Raw genomic sequence first — 18,506 nt, 5'->3', positions numbered from 1 at the left:
TTCTTCTCAAGTTATTTCCCAGGTGAACTTTACTGGAAATGACACTTGCATGTATTACTTAAAGGACTAGAATTTTCAAGTTGAAGTTCCTTTTCACTTTAAAATACTTGTAAATTTTGGTGTGATGCATATTAATGGGAAAAGAAAGTTTGCAGACTACTATATAACCTCAGCTTCTGTGTCCCCCAATTTGAAAAATAAAATGAAAAGTGTTTTGACTAGGTACATGTTTATGACTGAACATGTGGTGTGACTCTACATCGTGTACCACCAGAGAAATGATAAGTTGTGCTCCATTTGTGTACAATGAATCGAAATGCATTCTGCTATCATGTATAACTAATTAGAACAAATAAAATAAATAATAAAAAAGAAAAGCGTTTTTAACATTGACTATATAAAAAGAATTGATAAATGGACACTCTGCATGTTTACAGTATTATTTAGTAACATGCAACTGTACCCTGACATCCTCTGCCTTCCACATTGATGTCATTCCATGTACTTCCAAGACTGAGTAGAGGAGAAAGAATGTCCTGGTTACAAAAGAGTGTGTTAGCAAAGTTTCCCTTTCTAATCAAATATTCATTCAACTCCCACCTACTCAAATCTTGTCCTCCATATATTTCCCAATAACACTTTCAGCCTTCTTCAAATCTCAGCTTTTGTGGGTATCTTACTTATTGCAGTAAAACCATCTATATATTCAATTTCTTAAAATCCTACCCTACTTCCTTGATATTTACTCCTCTAACTCCTGCAGGAAGAAGCCTCTACTCTCTCCAAACTGCTATAGTACTTCTTAGGACCTCTCTGTAGGTCTAATGCATGCCTTTATAATGCAGCTACTTTATTGACAGTACTTAAGGCATTCTATTTAAAAGTAAAGTTAGATCTTTGCTTTTCTTAAATTTACTGTGCTAGCAGCTTTCATATAATTACCTCACTTTATTTCCAAAAAAAAAAAAGCTTAGTGATAGACTTTGACAGACACATTGCTCAGAAAACATTTGAAGTTAGACTAATTGAATGAATGGAGGCTGAAATCTCAGTAGTAGGTCCTTAAATATAGAGAGCTCTGTTGCTTCTAGTTAGGGAGGTGAGATAGCTATACAAATACGCACACACACTTAGGAGCCAGATGAGTAATATTAGCCAATCCTGTTGTCATGTATATTGGAAATGAAAATGGCATTTTTATTCTTTGAATGAAAATATGCCTTGTAACAGATATTCCATAGGAACGTTCCAAGTATTATTCAAAGGCAGAAACACTGCATAGCACAAGCTGACTTTATCTTCACAATAGTGACAAAAGTTTACATTTAAAAACTGGCTGGGTTAAGTGCCTTTCTTTCTTTCTTTCCTTTTTTTTTTTTTCTTTTTTTCCTTTCTTGATTAGGATAAGGAACAGAGTAACTCAGAAGCCATCTTTCATTTTATTCTGTTTATACTCCTTGGAATTTGTTTTTTCTGGAAACTACATGCACTCAGACTTATCCAGTACCATAGTGTAAAGAATTTCATTTTAGTTTCTAGCTGTCCAATTCCTGGACAGCAAGTGCTTAAATCTGAAATTTGAGGGGGAAATGGAAAGTCAAAACAATCATTATCAGTTTATCACTTTACAAAGCAATTTGATTATGTCTTTGTCTCTTACCACTTCACCAAGTGGTCACTTAAACATTCGCTTGTTTTAATTCTTAATATGGCCTTACTCCTTGTTTATTTTATTTTATGAGTTTTGTTTTGTGTTATTTTATATTTGTTCTAGCTGAAAACTAAAAGTAGTTGCCTATTTTAGGACAAAGGAATCTTGAATATTTAGATAATGTATTTAAACTAGGCCTTAAGTAATGGATGGGCTTTTTTTGCTTAGGACTCCCTAATACATAAAGCTCTTCAAACCATTGTCCAGAAATTTTTTTTTTTTTTGTAATTCCATTAACAAAATCATTACAAATACTAATTAATATTACTCTTATTGATTGTAACTAAGTTTTAGCCAAAAAGGAACAACAGAATAGTACATATACTATAGGGAGCTAAGAAACTTTTACAAAAATGGTGCTTAAGATACAAGGGTGTTGGGAACACATGTCTGTAATCCTAGCTATTTGGGAGGCTGAGGCAGGAGGATCACAATTTTGAGGCCAGGCTGGCCAGTTTAGTGAGACCCTGTTTCAAAATGGCTGGGGGTGTGGCTCAGTAGAAGGACACTTGCCTAGCATATAGGAGATCCTGGGTAGAACCCCCAGTACTGCAAAAAAGAGAGATAATTATCTCAAGAGAGGAAATGGTTGTTGTTTTCTCAAACTAAAGGAGTTTGCTTCTAGAATATGAAGTATCACATTTACATTACTTAGTTATCAATATGTATTGTGTAGCAAAATTACTAGTTGTTTTATAACAAAGTTTCAAGTCCATGGATGATCTTATGTTGGACCATTGATAAATAAGATCTATGAGTTATAGTGATTTGTTATAAGAATGCAATGAAGATTTAAGGAAATTCTGGTTTATGAGTTTAGAGTTTGAGTTTGAAGACTCAGTTTACAGAACTACCATTCTGAATGTGTTGAACTCACCACCACTACCACCTTCATCACAGACCAGTTCACACTGTCAAGTTGTAATTGATGTTGAGAACTGTGTGTGCTCAAATGCTTTAATTGCTAAGTAGATGAGTTAGCTTGATTAAAATGGCAATGAATTTTCGTATTTATTGGTTTCATTAAGAAGGTTATTTGTGAATGATTAGCCTACTTTTAAAAAAGTATATGGAAATTAGAGTAAATTCTTGTTTTGATGCTGACATTCATTTAAATAATTGATTTAACTAGCGTTTACTAAATACTGACTTCAGGCATCTGGGGGGCAGTGCTACCAGCTATAATGTTGAAGAAGTCACAAACAGTTATTCCTCATCTGCAAAATGGTAGTTGAAAATCTTTTGAGACTAAATGTGCCAGACAAATCATATAGTGGGATTTTTTTTAAAAAAAAGATTCAGTTTCTTCCTTAGTGCTGTTTTGCTCAAGAACTTACTAATAGTATTTTATTAATTATGAAAAAATGTCAACCATTAATTAGAAGGAAATGTTGTATGTGTTTGTGTGTGTGTGTGTGTGTTGTGGTTTTGGTACTGGGGATTGAAACCAGGGCCTTGCATATTAGGCAAATAGCAAGTGCTGAACCACCAAGCTATACCCCAGGCCCTGAGGTTTCTGTTTTGAGACAGGTCTTTCTGTAAGTTGCCGAGGCTGGCCTTGAATTTTTAACCCGCCTCAGTTTCCCAAGTTGCTTGGATTACAGGTCTGCATATGCTATCTTACCCAACTAGAGGGAGGTTTTTAGTATATTAAGTGTTACTAAACTCAGAGAGTCAACTGTGATGTAACAAAAAGAGATAGAAAACTGAAGTTGAAGGCTCAGCTCTTTTCTGTGCTTTCTTATTAAACTTATTCAAATCATTTATCCTCTTGATATTTATTTACTCATTTGTAAATGAGCTGTTCCATTTCAAAAGAAATAGTTTATGAGGGAAAAATGTTGTGTAATTATTTTTTAAACTATAAATCACTATAAAAATATGATAGGGCTAGGGGTGGGGCTCAGTGGTTGTTTAGCTTGTTTAGCAAGAACAAGGCCCTAGGTTCCATATCAGGGAGCAAGGCGGGTGGGGATACGTATATTTGATAGCAATGCCAGTAACCTTAAAATATATTTTTAAAGGGACTGAACAATGTACTAAGTCTTCATTAGCACTTAAATTGGAACAAACTGGCAATTTTAATGCCTGAGCATGTTATGTTTATATTCTCTTAAAATTATAAATACCCTATAGATGTGCTACACAAAAGATGGAGCATTGTATCTTCACCGGAAAGGGAGATCACGTTGGTGAACTTGAAAAAAGATGCAAAGTATGGCTTAGGTAAGTCACTATGAGATTCTTGAAGGACCATGAGAATTCAGAGAAGTCTAAAGTATAGCATTGGCATGGAGGCACCTGCCCAGTTATGATTAAGATACTGGCTGTTTACCCACCATCCCCCACCCCTCCCACCAAATTACCAATTACCTAGACAAAGGGCCTGCAAGATACTTCCACCAAGTTTAACAGAGGTTCTATAATATACATGTTACCTGTTAATCATTTGATCTCAGTCTTCACATTTCTGCATTTCAAGGAGTTTAATTATTAGTCATTGGGAACACCAGTATAATGAAGATCTTTTTAGAAATGTGTTGTTTTACAGGATTTCAAATTATTGGTGGGGAGAAGATGGGAAGACTGGATCTAGGTGTGTTTATCAGTTCAATTACTCCTGGAGGACCAGCTGACTTGGATGGATGCTTAAAGCCAGGTACTTCACATTTTGATAATTTCTTAAGTACTTTATTAAAACAGGCATGAATTTGCAGAGGGCAAAAGTGGAACTTAGGCAAAATGAAAATACTGGAGAGGAGATGACATTTCTAAGATTTGAAGAATTTTTCTTTGTTCTTGAAAATACTGGGTTGTCTCTTTTTATAGGAGACCGTTTGATATCTGTGAATAGTGTGAGTCTGGAGGGGGTCAGCCACCATGCTGCTGTTGAAATTTTGCAAAATGCACCAGAAGATGTGACACTTGTTATTTCTCAGCCAAAAGAAAAAATACCCAAAGGTAATGTGAATGTCTCTTAGTTGGGTGTTCTGTTTTGCTTTTCACAAGCACTTCAATACTTTGGCCCAATAAATTGGATTTAAACTGCTTATTTCCTTTCTTGCATTAATTGTTTTAGTTTTATGCATCAGTGTAACTTTTTCATTCATCAGTTCTAAGATATTTTGTTTAATTCCCCTTTAGTAATATATGCACAAAAATCAATGTCACTTAAATAAATCCTGATTATTTTGTATGTTCCATCTCTTCTTAGGTCCAATGAGAAAAAGAACTCTTTAACATTGTGTAATTAATATGGCTATATAATAGTTATATAATTATATAATATTATATATTATATAATATTAGAATATAATTGTTATAATAGTTATCTATGTGCTACTTATTAGCTGTGTAAATTAAATCTCTTCCCTGCCTTGTCTACCTTGCACAGAGTTGTTAAGAGGATCAGGTAGTAGGAGGACATTGCTTGTGGAAGAAGCGCACACAGCCCATGTGGAGCAGGACGGTGCAGTAGACAATAAAGAGGCTACAGAGTCCAGGGTCAGATTCTGTCTCCACCACTTAAAATTGTGGAGACAATTTTAATTTAGCAAATCCCTTGAACCATGCTCAGAGATCAAATGGTACCATATTTTATAGATTATCAAAATCAGCTGACATAATGCATGTAAAGAATCTGTACATTCCTGCTACACATTAAGCACTTAAATGTGTTTCAGCTGTCACTATTAATAGTATTTTCAAATATAGTGAAATGTATATAGTGCTGGTATTTTCATCCCCAAATATATTAAAGAATTAACTAAAAATAAGCTGAAAAACAAATTTAGATAATGAATTTCAGGCATACCTTCTGATGCTTATGACAACATAAAAGGTGGAAGACATAAATATTTCATAATTGTATGATAAAATTTTTTAAATTTTATGTATATTAGTCATTTGACTCTTATTCATTAAATATTACATGTTACATGTATAGAACATATACCTATATAAACAACATGTTAAGTAATTGTTTACTGTGAGCAAACACAAAAGAAGGATGGGAGATAGAAGACATCACTCCTCCCATAAGACCCTTGGAACACTAACTAAAACTGTCATCTTAGGCAAAGGAGGACAGTTATAGCTAGAAATACAGCATACTGGGCTGGGGTTATAGCTTAGTGGTTGAGTGCTTGCCTTACTGGGTTCGATCCTCAGCACCACAGTAAAACAAATAAATAAAACAAAGATATTGTGTCCACCTACAACTAAAAATAATAATAATAATAAAAAGAACTATAGCATACTTCTGAGTTTCAACCAGTCAAGACCAAAACTCTTTTTTTTTAAAAGCTGAACATTGGGTTTCATTATTTACCATAACTTAGCAACAGAAACATGAATTCAGAATTAATTTATTTTCACCTGGATCCCCATCAAAGGGATTGCATTGTAGTTTTAAGTAGATTTTTTTAATTAATTCATTTGTTCAAATATTTGTTGTATGTAACATAAAAGACACAAAACCTCTACCCGTGTGGAAATGACACTTTATCAGGAGAGACAAGTATTGAACAGCTGACTAGACATAAATTGGAGGAGGGAAACTACACTTGTATTTATGATAGGACAGCAATTGCAGCACTTTACATATAATAATTGCTACTCAGTGACTGTCTTAAGTAAATTAATGGATTGATAAATGTGAGGATAACAAAATATTGCTCTTATCTCAGGACTATCATGAAGGTCAAAAGAGATTGTCCTGGAAAAGGATCATGCCAGGGAGTGTTTTAACATTCTTTTATTGTTGTTTATTGCCTCATGTCCTGTTTGCAAATAGGCAGTGAAATATCAGGATAGATTAATTACACTTTTCTAAAGAGTTACAGCACATAGTTATGAGTTTTGATTCTATGTGTGTTTTTGTTTCTCTTCCAAATTTTCTATTGATGCAATTTAACAATATAATTTAGCCAGTATCATTTCCTAGTACTTTCTCTTTTCCTTCTCCTCCTCCTTCCCCCTGTCCCTTTCCTCTGTTCTACTAATATCCCTTTGATTTTAATGAGATTCCCCACCACCACTTTTTTTTTTCCTTTTTCCTCCCTTGCTTCCACATATGAGATGAAACATACAACCCTGGACCTCTGAGTTTGGCTTATTTTGCTTAACATAATGGTCTCAAGTACCATCATTTTCCTGCAAATGATGTAATTTCATTTTTCTTTATGGCTGACTAAAATTCCATTGTGTGTATATACTGTATTTTCTTTATCCCTTGATCTATTGTTGGACACCTAGGCTGGTTCCTTAGTTCAGCTGTTGTGAATTGGGCTGCTCTAAACATGGGTATTCATGTATCACTGCAGTAAGATGCCTTTAATTCTTCAGGATGAATACCGAGAAGTGATATAGCAGTGTCATATGGTGGCTCCATGCCTAGTCTTTTGAGGAACTTCCACACTGATTTCCATAGTGATTGTACTAATTTACAACCTAATAGTGTAAAAATGTCCCTTTTTCTCCATATCCTCTCCAGCATTTATTATTGTTTTTATTATTGATGGCTGCCATTCTGACTGGTATGAGATGGGATCTCAGGGTAGTTTTGATTTGCATTTTCCATGTATTTATTACTTATTTATACTTGTTAATGATGTTGAACACTTTTTCTTAAATATCTTTGTTGGCCATCTGTATTTCTTCTTTTGTGACTATTCTTATTCATTGGGTTTTGTTTTGTGTTTAAGGTTTTTTTTTTTTTTTTTTTTTGAGTTCTTTATATATTCTGGATATTAATCCTCTATCAGAAGAGTAGCTAACAAAGATTTTCTCTCTGTAGGTTCCCTCTTCACATTCTTAATTGTTTCCTTTGCTGTGCAGAAGCTTTTTAATTTGATGCCATCCCATTTCTTAACTCTTGCCGTTATTTCCTGAGCTTTCAGGGTCCTATTGAGAATAGACAAAAATTTTTTAATCCACTTGTCCATGTTTAAGACCATCTATTTTGATTTTGTATATGAAATTGTTTCTTTAAAATGCTATTTTATCGTGATATTTAGTTATTCTATAATATGACTTGAAGTGAGGCAAGTGTCAAATGACCTAGAAAATTATCAGTGTGTACACCAGACTATCCCTGTTAATAACTGGTCAGCAAAGAGGAAGGTATTGATTAATCCAGTTTGTGCTGCTCTAACAGAACATCCAAGACTGGGTAAGTTATAAAGAACAGAGGCATTTCTTTCTGTTCTGGAGGCTGAGAAATCAAGATCAAGGGATTGCATCTACTTAGAACCTTTTTGTTTAGTTGCCTAGTGCTGAAAGGCAGAAAGGCAGTGTAGCGCATGGGGAAGGAGATTGAAATCACTGCATTGAGCCTTTTTAAAATTAGCATTATTTCATTCATGAGGGTGGAGATTCATGACCTCAACACCTCCCGTTAGGATATACCTCCCAATACTATTGTATTTGGGGTTAAGTTTCCAACACATTAACTTTGGGGGACACATTCAATCAAAGCAATTTTTAATTTTTCTTCTGTTTTAACTTCTTTTAAGTAATAGGATACATATAGCTTATGTTTTAAAAAGGTATTTTCAGTTTTAGATGGACACGATACCTTTATTTTATTTATTTTTATGTAGTGCTGAGGATTGAACCCAGTGCCCCACTCATACTAGGCAAGTGCTCTACCACTGAGCCACAACCCCAGCCCCAGGGTACATGTAGCTTATTAAATGAATCTAATTTATACTAAACCCATGAAATAAGAACTAAAAACCCTCTCAACCCATTTCCTAAGAAAACTATCTGGTGTGTATGTATGTATCTTGTATATTTGACTTATATGTGTATGTAAGATATATGTATGTATAAATAAAACAACACACATGCTTTTTTTAACTAAAAATACAATTTTTTTGTATTCTCATATTGTTCTTTAGCTTGATCCTGCAATATATTCTCGACATCCATGAACATGTTCAGGCTAACAATAATTCTGTTACAAATGTTGCTCCAACAAATAGACTTTTATAACATTGGAAATATATACATTTTTGAAGTTTAGATACCTGGAACTAAATTTAAAAGTATATACATTGAAGTTTTGACATGCTACCAAATGCCCTCCAAAAGTTTCACAATCTATAGCCTATCCTGATAGATATGACAGTCATCTTTATAACTCCAGTGGTACTAGAAATATCAGACATTTCTTTCCATTTTTGTCATTGAAGTAGGTAGAAAACCATATAGCCCCTGAGCAATAAGGAATTTTTTTTCATGTATTTGTTACTTATTTATACTTACTTCAAATTTCTAGTCCATGTCTTACACCCCTGTTCCAAAGAAATTTTATTGGATTGTAGCTATTGTTTGTACATCGGGATATTAAATCTACCTATATTTCATTGTTGCAAATAGTTACTCTACAGTTGCACATTATTTTAATTTTTCCTTGGTGTCACTTGCCATATAAATTTTTTATAAATTCACATTTTTCATTCTTTTCCTCATGTCTCCTATTATGTCTTACTTCAGAAAACTTTTATAAGTGTCTTTTGAAAAGAGCTATATATAAGAAATTTAGAGTTGCCTTCCTTGATAGTTTTTTTGTAGTGCAAGTATATAAATAAAATATATACAAATAAAATATAAATATTCAAATATATACAAATAAAATATAAATGTAAGTATACAAATAAAATATAAACAAGTATACAAATAAGTATTGAATAAACAAGGACCATGATGGGTGCAGAAATAGCTCAGTAGTAGATTGCTTGCTTAATACGTATATGAAAAAGAAAAATAGACAAAGAATGTTAGAGACTCAAAGAAATTGTCAATCATCTCTGAAATCAGAAAATTCTTCACAGAGGAGACGGATGTGAATTGGGTCTTAGAGTATAGAAATGGGATGAGAAGTTAATGCAAAAAAGGTATGGATTATTAATAGAGATTGTTATAAGAAAAACCAAAGGAGGGAATGAAGGGAAGAAAAAGAATGTACTGTTTTCTGGGTCCCTTCAGTGATTCCCAGGCCTAGTGTTTTGCATGTGTTATCTTTGTATAATTCTCCTAACAATCTTCAGGCAGCTTGTGTATGTGTATAAGCACAGGCTTGACTTGCAGATCACTAACTTGTTATTTTTGTTCTTGAACCTTGACGTTTTAGTGCCTTCTACTCCTGTGCATTTTGCCAATGGAATGAAAAACTACATGAAGAAACCTTCCTACATGCAAGACAGTGCTGTAGATTCTTCTTCCGAGGACCACCACTGGCCACTTGGTACCCTGAGGCACATCATAGAAACTTCCTTTGGATTGTCTGGGGGCCTTCGAGAAGGAAGCCTTAGTTCTCAAGATTCCAGGACTGAGAGTGCCAGCTTGTCTCAGAGCCAGGTCAATGGCTTTTTTGCCAGCCAATTAGGTGACCGCATCTGGCAGGGATCACAACATGTCAGCCCTACTCCATCTGTAATAACCAAAGCCATTGCGAAAAAAAGGACTTCCTCTGACAGTAACCAAAGCAAAGCTAAAAAGCCAGGCATTTCTGATGTGACAGATTACTCTGACCGTGGAGATTCAGACATGGATGAGGCTACTTATTCCAGCAGTCAGGATCATCAAACAACCAAAAAGGCATATTTTAATTTTTTGTTTTTATTTTATTTAGCAAAACAAAAGCAAATATATTACAGAGAAATAGAATCTAGTAAAAGGTGCATAAATAGTTCTGGAAAGGAAGAACAATTTATACCTTCTGCTGCTAACTGCTACTGCATATGATGCTAACTTTCAGAAAAATTAGAAGCTTTGAATACTAACTGACTAAACTTAAAGTTTGATTCTTTTTTACAAGTTGTTTGTCTCTTGCATATTTAACATTTATATTAATAAGAAAACTTTAATACCTCCCAAATTGTTTCTGAATAGTTCATATAATGGGCAGTTGAATTTTTAGTTACAATCTTTTTCTGAAGTTCTAAATGTATGATAATAATAACAATGAAATAGCTCATTCCTAGAAGGGAATGCTAACATTCATAAGCAGTTTTAGAGAACAACATTATGCTTTATATTCACTGAAAAAAATCAGTACTTCTCACAAGAGGGTTATGCCTTATCCTTATATGTATAGCTTAGCTATTGTTCCTGTGTTTATATTGAAGTTATACATGTAAGGAAAGTGAACATGAAGCCCACTTATCTTAGAGGCAAATATATTACAGAGATCAAAAAAGAAAACCTACTGCTTGGTGTACATTGATTTTTTTAAAAAGTGGAAATATTTTATAAACTTGGGAATATAAAAAGTATTAAATAAGGATTATATAGAAGCTAAGTTCTAACTGGGTTCTAAGTTTCCCTCTGTTTGACCTGAGGCAAGCACTTTAAACTCTGGGCATCAGTTTCCTCAATATGAATGCATGGAATTGATAATCTCTTAAAATACATCCCACCATTATGTATTTACATACACTCTATTTCTTAATATTTTGCTTTTGAAAATTTTTTCCAGGAAATACATATTTGTCTTCCAGTAGTAATTCATTTTGACTCTAACAAGAAATCCTTTTTTGTTGTCTGTTTTTCTTTATTAAGGAATCTTCCTCCTCAATGAATACATCCAACAAAATGAATTTTAAAACTTTTTCTTCATCACCTCCTAAACCTGGAGATATCTTTGAGGTTGAACTGGCTAAAAATGATAACAGCTTGGGAATAAGTGTCACGGTACTGTTTGACAAGGTTTTCAAATATTTTCTCTTCTTCATTTCCAACAGCCTATTGTATGCCAAATAATTAGTTGAGTTATTTTACTTCAAGTGGAATGTTTGGCAAATATTTCCAAAATTTATAAGTTGAATATCTTAAAACTTTTTAAAAATTTGCTACCTGTTTTTTTCTGTATTTTTAAAATAATTAAACAAATACTCCCCACCTCCTCCCCCGATTTCATGCTTGCTTAATCTGAAGACATGCCAAATTTAAAATTAATACATATGCTTTGTATACAGTTGACAGTTTCTTCATGAGCATGGAATAAAATAATGAGATGATACATCTTTAACTGTATCATGAATAATTAAAGATTATGGATACCTACATAAAAATATACAAAATAGAACAATCTTAGAATATATAGGAAAATCACTTTAAATATTCAGAAAAAGCACTATAAATACATTGTGATCAAAAAAGAAAACCTATTTTCTAGCACATTTTAAAAGGTGGAAAAAATAAATAAAATACCACATAGAAAAATATATGTAACATTTTCCCTCTTGTTCTTAATTTCTTTAAAGCTTTATTATCTTTTTAAAGTAAAGGGAGATAAAAACTGAATATTTATAGGAGACAGAAAACTGATTCGCTAGATCTCATCTATACCATTAAAAAAAAAAACTAACAAATCCTTTTAAAATAAAAATGAAAATAAACTTTTTCCCCTTGACTCATGGAATTTGCCTTCAGATTTGAATATGCAATCTTAAGTATGTTTTATCCCATGTACTGTTTCTTCTGATAATTATTTTCTCACTCTAATTTTGCATAGATGGATTTTGCTTTCTGCTTTGCTCATAATGCTCATAAGAACAGTTTCTCACATAGTCAAGATCTAGGTTACTTGCTAAATTGAACAGAGTTCAATTGTAAAGAAAGTACTTCAGTATTTGGAAAACTTAGCTAACAATATTCTTGGATTTTGAAATAATTGCACGTGCTGAAGTAATCCTACTGCTTTGTCTGGTGAACTGAATCCTTTTCTAGGGCTCAGATTTGAAAAGGAGTGCAAAATATTTCATATTACCAAATGTTATTTTGTCTTTTTGTATTTAGGGAGGTGTGAATACCAATGTCAGGCATGGTGGCATTTATGTGAAAGCTGTTATTCCCAAGGGAGCAGCAGAGTCTGATGGTAGAATTCACAAAGGTATGTTTGTATATAAGTCGGAATTACGTAGATGAGCATCACAACAAATAGATAAGAAATCCCAAAGTTGATGTAGATCTTTCAATTCATAATATGAAATAAAAACATACTCAATTACAAAACTACATCATTAGGAAATTCTTTGATGCCACTTCAGTAACTCTTATTCTAGCTTATTCCTTAGTGTCAGAAAATATCTAAGTAGTGCTTTAGTTCATATTTCATACCTGCTACTTACAAGCACATTGCCAGAGAATGGAAAAGGGATTGTAAAAACACTGACATTCACATTTCCAAGAACTCACTATGGCCTTCCCCCCAGTCTTTCTACTTTTGTAGTTCTGCTTATCTTTTCTTATAATTTAAATTGATCGTAAAGATATTATTCTAAAATATAACTCCTCAAATTACTAAGAAATACATCCTCTAGGTGTTAATTAACATATAGAACCTTTATTTTGTGATTTTTTTCCCCCAATTAATTGCCTAATTAATAGGTGATCGTGTGCTAGCTGTCAATGGAATGAGTCTGGAAGGAGCTACCCATAAGCAAGCTGTGGAAACACTGAGAAATACAGGACAGGTAATGAATAGTGTACCAAGCTGGTATGATCCCTTCGAAGAGTATCATAATGTGTGAATAACCTCAATCTAAATTTGTTAGTTAAGAAACAGCCTGATTTGTGGCACCATTCTGGGTTTGGGGGGGGGGTTTCTTTCTTTTTTCTTCCTCTGTCTTCCAAAATGAGAAACAAGTATTAAGAAGTTTCATACTGAGAAAACTGGCTTTCTATGTTACATTTTTAGTGCTAATATTAACCAAAGAGGCCTGACAGGAGAAGGGATGGAAATTGCATTTTTAAAATGTTTTATAAACATTTTCTAATCTCTAGTGATAATCACTCCTAGTTATTCTTCAGCTCAGAAGCTAAATTTATTTTGTTCAAATTCGTTTTGAGGCAGGTAGTTTACCAAAGTATTTATAATGGTTATATTATAGAATGGTGGTACTTTTTTTTTTAACCACACCCAGACTTTCTATAGCCTATTTATGCTATTATCAGAGAATTTGAACATGTTTTATAATAGTTTTTTTTAATCATTTATTCTTTTGGGTGGGGCGGATGTCCAGGATTGAACTCAGGGGCACTCAACCACTGAGCCACATCCCTAGGCCTATTTTGTATTTTATTTAGAGACAGGATCTTACTGAGTTGCTTAGCACCTCACTTTGGCTAAGTTTAGCTTTGAACTTGCAGTCCTCCGGCCTCAGCCTCCTGAGCCATTGGGTTTACAGGTGTGTGCCACTGCTCCTGGCTAATCATTTATCTTTTTACATAAAAAGTAATAAAAACTGATTTTTAAACATTCAATCCTTTTGTCCCTCTATTTTTCCCCCTTCTGTATTTTGGTGGGCAAAGTAGTGGCTTTAAATGATTTTACACTACAACTATACAAAGTCCTGAAAGTTTATCTATTTTTTATCATTCTTCTTAACTAAGGTGTTCTGTTCCATTTGTCCAGGTGGTTCATCTATTGTTAGAAAAGGGACAGTCATCAGCATCCAAAGAACATGTCCCTGTAACCCCTCAGTGCACTCTTCCATATCAGGATGCCCAAGGTCAAACTCCAGAAAAAACAGCAAAGAAAACAACTCATATCAAAGACTACAGCTTTGTCACTGAAGGTCAGGCCTTGGGAAACCATCACGTCCCTGTGAAATTATTCCTATCTTATTTAAAACATGAATGCTCTATGATGGATTTTAATGCATGTCGTAGTCTCTTTATTCTGGTCAAGTATAAATAATAATCTGATGCTGCACCATGATAAATTAAAAAAAAAAAAAAACAGAAACATTTGTAGTTCATTGAGTCTGAAAGTCTTTGAATAATGAAGTTATGCCTGATTGTAGTCATTTAATTATGTCTTAAGTTGTTGTAAAATTTAAAATGAAATTTGGTAAAGAAAAAAATAAGTATAAATAATTGCTGAGAATGGCTTCAAACCCATGTGAAACCTTGGCCCTTAGATTTTCTTATTTCTATTAAATTTTATGGACTTATGATAGAAACCTTGGCAAGAAATATACCTAGAAGTTACCAAATACTGGTTTTTCTTACAAAATTTTCCAAACCATGTGCATATCTCTTAATTGGTAGTAAAATTTTAAAATGAAAAAAGATGTAGTAGTGAGTTCCTCATAAGGCTAATTATACTGGCGTAGCCTTTATTCTGAGATTCCAAATATCTGCCTTTTAGAGGACTTCACTACTCTTTGCTATAAAAATGATGGTGATGATATACAGTCATTGTTTTTTTTTTTATTTTAAATCTCTATTTGATTACATGAAAGTTAGCAAAAAATAGCCCAGCTTTTATTATTTTTCCTGATTATAAAAATAAAATTAACATACATACTTTATCACACTGCTCTTTTCTATCATTCTTTAAATGTTATGGTTTTTCTTTTTCTTCTCTCTCTCTTCTGGTTTTGATTCTTTTCATTTATTTTGCTAGTAAGAATTTTACGGGAATGTCATTGCAATTTATCTGGATTAAAGTAGACTTCACAAAATAATGTAATGTCAACTTACTTTTCCATATCCTTGGCTAGCATTTATTTCATATTCCTCCCATATCTTCCATTAGACACCTGAATATCACTTGTAATTCTCTTTGCCTGGATATCCCCCACTTTTAAAAAATTTTCTATTATCATGCTGTATTTTATTTTATGCTATTGGGGATTGAACCCAGAGGTGCTCTACCACAGAAATACATCCCCAGCCCTTCTTTATTTTTTATTTTGTGACAAGGACTTGCTGAATTGCCCAAGCTGGCCTCTACTTGTGTTCCTCCTGCCTCAGCCTCAGGAATATGTGGGATTACAGCCTTATGCTATCACTCCCAGCTCTTACACTGTCTTTTAAAACATGAGATTGAAACATAGTTTTATTTTCAGAACGCTGCTTTCAAAACTTGGTTATGTTAAAACAAGGTTACCATCATAAGTCCATAAAATTCGATAGAAATAAGAAAACAGCTTAGTTCGTGTAGTTAGTTCATTAAGTTTTCTTAATGATAGTGTGAAATAGGATTTGAGCTTCGTATAAGGATGCATTGAGTGCTTAGAAAGCTGTAAATATCATTGGAAAAATGGGCTTTTAAAATGTCTCCTAAAGTCTGTATGTTTGTGTGTTCATATGTATACACAGCTTAAAGATATTTGTTTGTTTATTTGTTTTTTGTGTGTGTGTGTCTTTTTTCTCCAGAAAATACATTTGAGGTAAAACTATTTAAAAATAGCTCAGGCCTGGGATTTAGTTTTTCTCGAGAAGATAATCTTATACCTGAGCAAATGAATGCCAGCATAGTAAGGGTTAAAAAGCTCTTCCCTGGACAACCAGCAGCAGAAAGTGGAAAGATTGATGTGGGAGATGTTATCTTAAAAGTGAATGGAGCCTCTTTGAAAGGACTGTCTCAGCAGGTGAGCCCCCAACATGTGGAATGTGGCATTTGTAATGACAAGATGGATGGTTTTATAATGCTGCTTTAACTGTATCTTTGTTTGTCATTCACGTATCCTCAGGAAGTCATATCTGCTCTCAGGGGCACAGCTCCAGAAGTGTCCTTGCTTCTCTGTAGACCTCCGCCTGGTGTGCTACCAGAAATTGATACAGCTCTTTTAGTAAGTTCTCTGAAAAGTACTTATGTTTTTGTAGACTACTAAATTAGCAGTTTGCCAATGCCGCTGTAGTAGTTTCTTCATGGATTGTTCCACTGAGTTTCATACTTGCTACTTTTTGGCTATCAGTACTATCTTGTGTATATCACTCAACTTCTTTGAGTATGTTCTGTTTTTCTAATATAGAGTAATTAATTCACTTTTTCTCCTCTCTCTTTATATTGTAAAAGTCTAGAATACTAGGATTTCAGAAATTTGTTTTCTAAGCATAAATAGAAAAGACATAAAACCTTACCAAAACCTTGTCCCTTCTTCACCAAACCAACAAGCAGCAGTCATTCTAATTCTCAGTTAGTTTGGATAAAAATGGGAATAAACATTTTTAGCTTTTTTTAACACTTTAAATCAGAGAAAGAGATATGATAGTTTTACTTTCTTACATCAAGGAATAACTAAAGGATCCAAAATCAATTTCAGACAGATAGGAAGGAGTCCAAACAGATGAACACTAATATAATATAAGAAAATCTGCCTTGAGGTTGGGACTATGGCTCAGAGGTAGAGCACTCACCTAGCATGCATGAGGCACTGGGTTCGATCCTCAGCGTCACATAAAGTGAAATAAAGACATTGTATCTACCTATAACTAAAAAATAAATATTAAAAAAGAAAGAAAAAGAAAATCTGCCTTTGGCCTGTCTACTTAAAATAATTTTACACCAGTGAATGGTGACTCCTTGGTCTGGAAGGCTGGAGTATCTGGATCAGTAGCTTTAACTCTAATACTGGGGAAAGGGAAAATGTGAGGAAGAGATAGGAATGTAACATTTATGTAAGATACATTAGAAATAGCATTTTAAGAGACACCATTGATTTGAGACCAGATAGGATGAACTGTACAGAACTTTCTTGATGAGAACATCAATAAGATAAGATCTTTCCAAAAAGCAATTTGGGAACAGTTAACAGGTCCTTTAAGATATCTAATGCTTAACAATGCAAAAAAATTATAAGAAAATAGAAACCCAGGTAGAAATTCTTGTTAAGTACAAAGAAGTTCTCCTTTGATATCTGTTAATAGTAAAAACCTAAAAACAACTCTATATCCAGTAAAAGGAGAAAGCTAAAACACATCAAAGCCATCTACAGACTACTATGCAGGAACCTAAATTTTGAAAGTAGAATACAAAGTTCAATATATAACTCTAATTCTGATTTAAAACATATCATATAGTATTAGCCGTTGTTGTTTTATATTTTTTTTTCTTTACAGAGCATAAATTAATTTTATTATCAGAAAATTGACCATTTTAGTAGAAAGTGCTGTTATTCAATAGGTTCCTTTTCATTTATGTACTTCTGATGTTAATATAACTTGTCACCCTATGATCTCTTTAAATGTGTTCATTACAGACCCCATTGCACTCTCCAGCACAAGGGCTTCCAAATAGCAGTAAAGACCCTTCTCAGCCATCATATGTGGAGCAAGGCACTGGCTCAGATGATAATGAAACTTCTGACAAAAATAGGAAACAATGCAAGTCCCCATCCAGGAAAGACAGTTACAGTGACAGCAGTGGGAGTGGAGAAGAGGACTTAGTGAAAGCTCCTGCAAAGATACCAAATACAACCTGGAGTTCAACTTTGCATCAAACTCTGAGCAATATAGTGTCACAGGCACAGAGTCAACATGAAGCACCCAAGAGTCAAGAAGACACCTTTTGTACCATGTTTTACCATCCTCAGAAAATACCCCAAAAACCAGAATTTGAGGACAGGTATAGTCAATATGATATGTAGCACTCAAGGCAATTGGTTGTTGTTAGTGACAGTGGCAGTTACACATATTTCTCTGAGAATGGAGTGTGTCTGTAAACTATGCAATAGTAAGGCATTTGATGACTCCATTAGATGTCTAGCTATTAGGACTGACAGTTTTAGTTAGGAAACCAGTAAGTTCTCAAGCCATGCAACCTGAGCCTCTCTTGAACATATTTGCTAGTAGTTAAGAAAGTTGTTTCTCAATGTTAACCATAAAGAGAAGAGATTTATTTAGGTACTGATACAGTGGGAGATCAGGGAGAATTATAAAGGAAAGTGAGTGGGGAGAAGAGTTTGCAAATGGTAGGACATGGAAAACAGGGAAAGAAGAAATAATTGAAAACATAGAAGTGAACAAAAGAAACTCCACATGTATCCATCTAGTA

The 18,506-nt window shown here is 33.7% G+C and overlaps 1 protein-coding gene across 13 annotated transcripts in view; it reads left to right on the top strand.

The window, feature by feature from the left end:
* Positions 1 to 18,506, top strand: part of Ptpn13 (protein tyrosine phosphatase non-receptor type 13) — a 204,266-nt gene that overhangs the window by 149,118 nt on the left and 36,642 nt on the right. For 7 of the 13 annotated variants that reach the window (XM_046457591.2, XM_058583408.1, XM_058583409.1 and 4 more), the window contains 11 exons: positions 3,848 to 3,937; positions 4,263 to 4,370; positions 4,541 to 4,672; positions 9,849 to 10,315; positions 11,279 to 11,425; positions 12,518 to 12,611; positions 13,109 to 13,194; positions 14,136 to 14,298; positions 15,887 to 16,101; positions 16,204 to 16,302; positions 17,713 to 18,077. In XM_046457591.2, the coding sequence (XP_046313547.1) occupies positions 3,848 to 3,937; positions 4,263 to 4,370; positions 4,541 to 4,672; positions 9,849 to 10,315; positions 11,279 to 11,425; positions 12,518 to 12,611; positions 13,109 to 13,194; positions 14,136 to 14,298; positions 15,887 to 16,101; positions 16,204 to 16,302; positions 17,713 to 18,077 (1,966 nt within the window). The remainder of the gene's footprint in view (positions 1 to 3,847; positions 3,938 to 4,262; positions 4,371 to 4,540; positions 4,673 to 9,848; positions 10,316 to 11,278; positions 11,426 to 12,517; positions 12,612 to 13,108; positions 13,195 to 14,135; positions 14,299 to 15,886; positions 16,102 to 16,203; positions 16,303 to 17,712; positions 18,078 to 18,506) is intronic. The other 6 variants (XM_046457594.2, XM_046457602.2, XM_046457596.2 and 3 more) reach the window with 3 other exon arrangements.

The sequence above is a fragment of the Marmota monax genome, unplaced genomic scaffold, assembly GCF_021218885.2.
Source record: "Marmota monax isolate L192 unplaced genomic scaffold, Marmota_monax_Labrador192_F-V1.1 WCK01_AAM20220418_F8-fsc00128, whole genome shotgun sequence".
Lineage (NCBI taxonomy): Eukaryota > Metazoa > Chordata > Mammalia > Rodentia > Sciuridae > Marmota > Marmota monax.
This window is presented reverse-complemented; position numbering and strand designations above follow the sequence as displayed.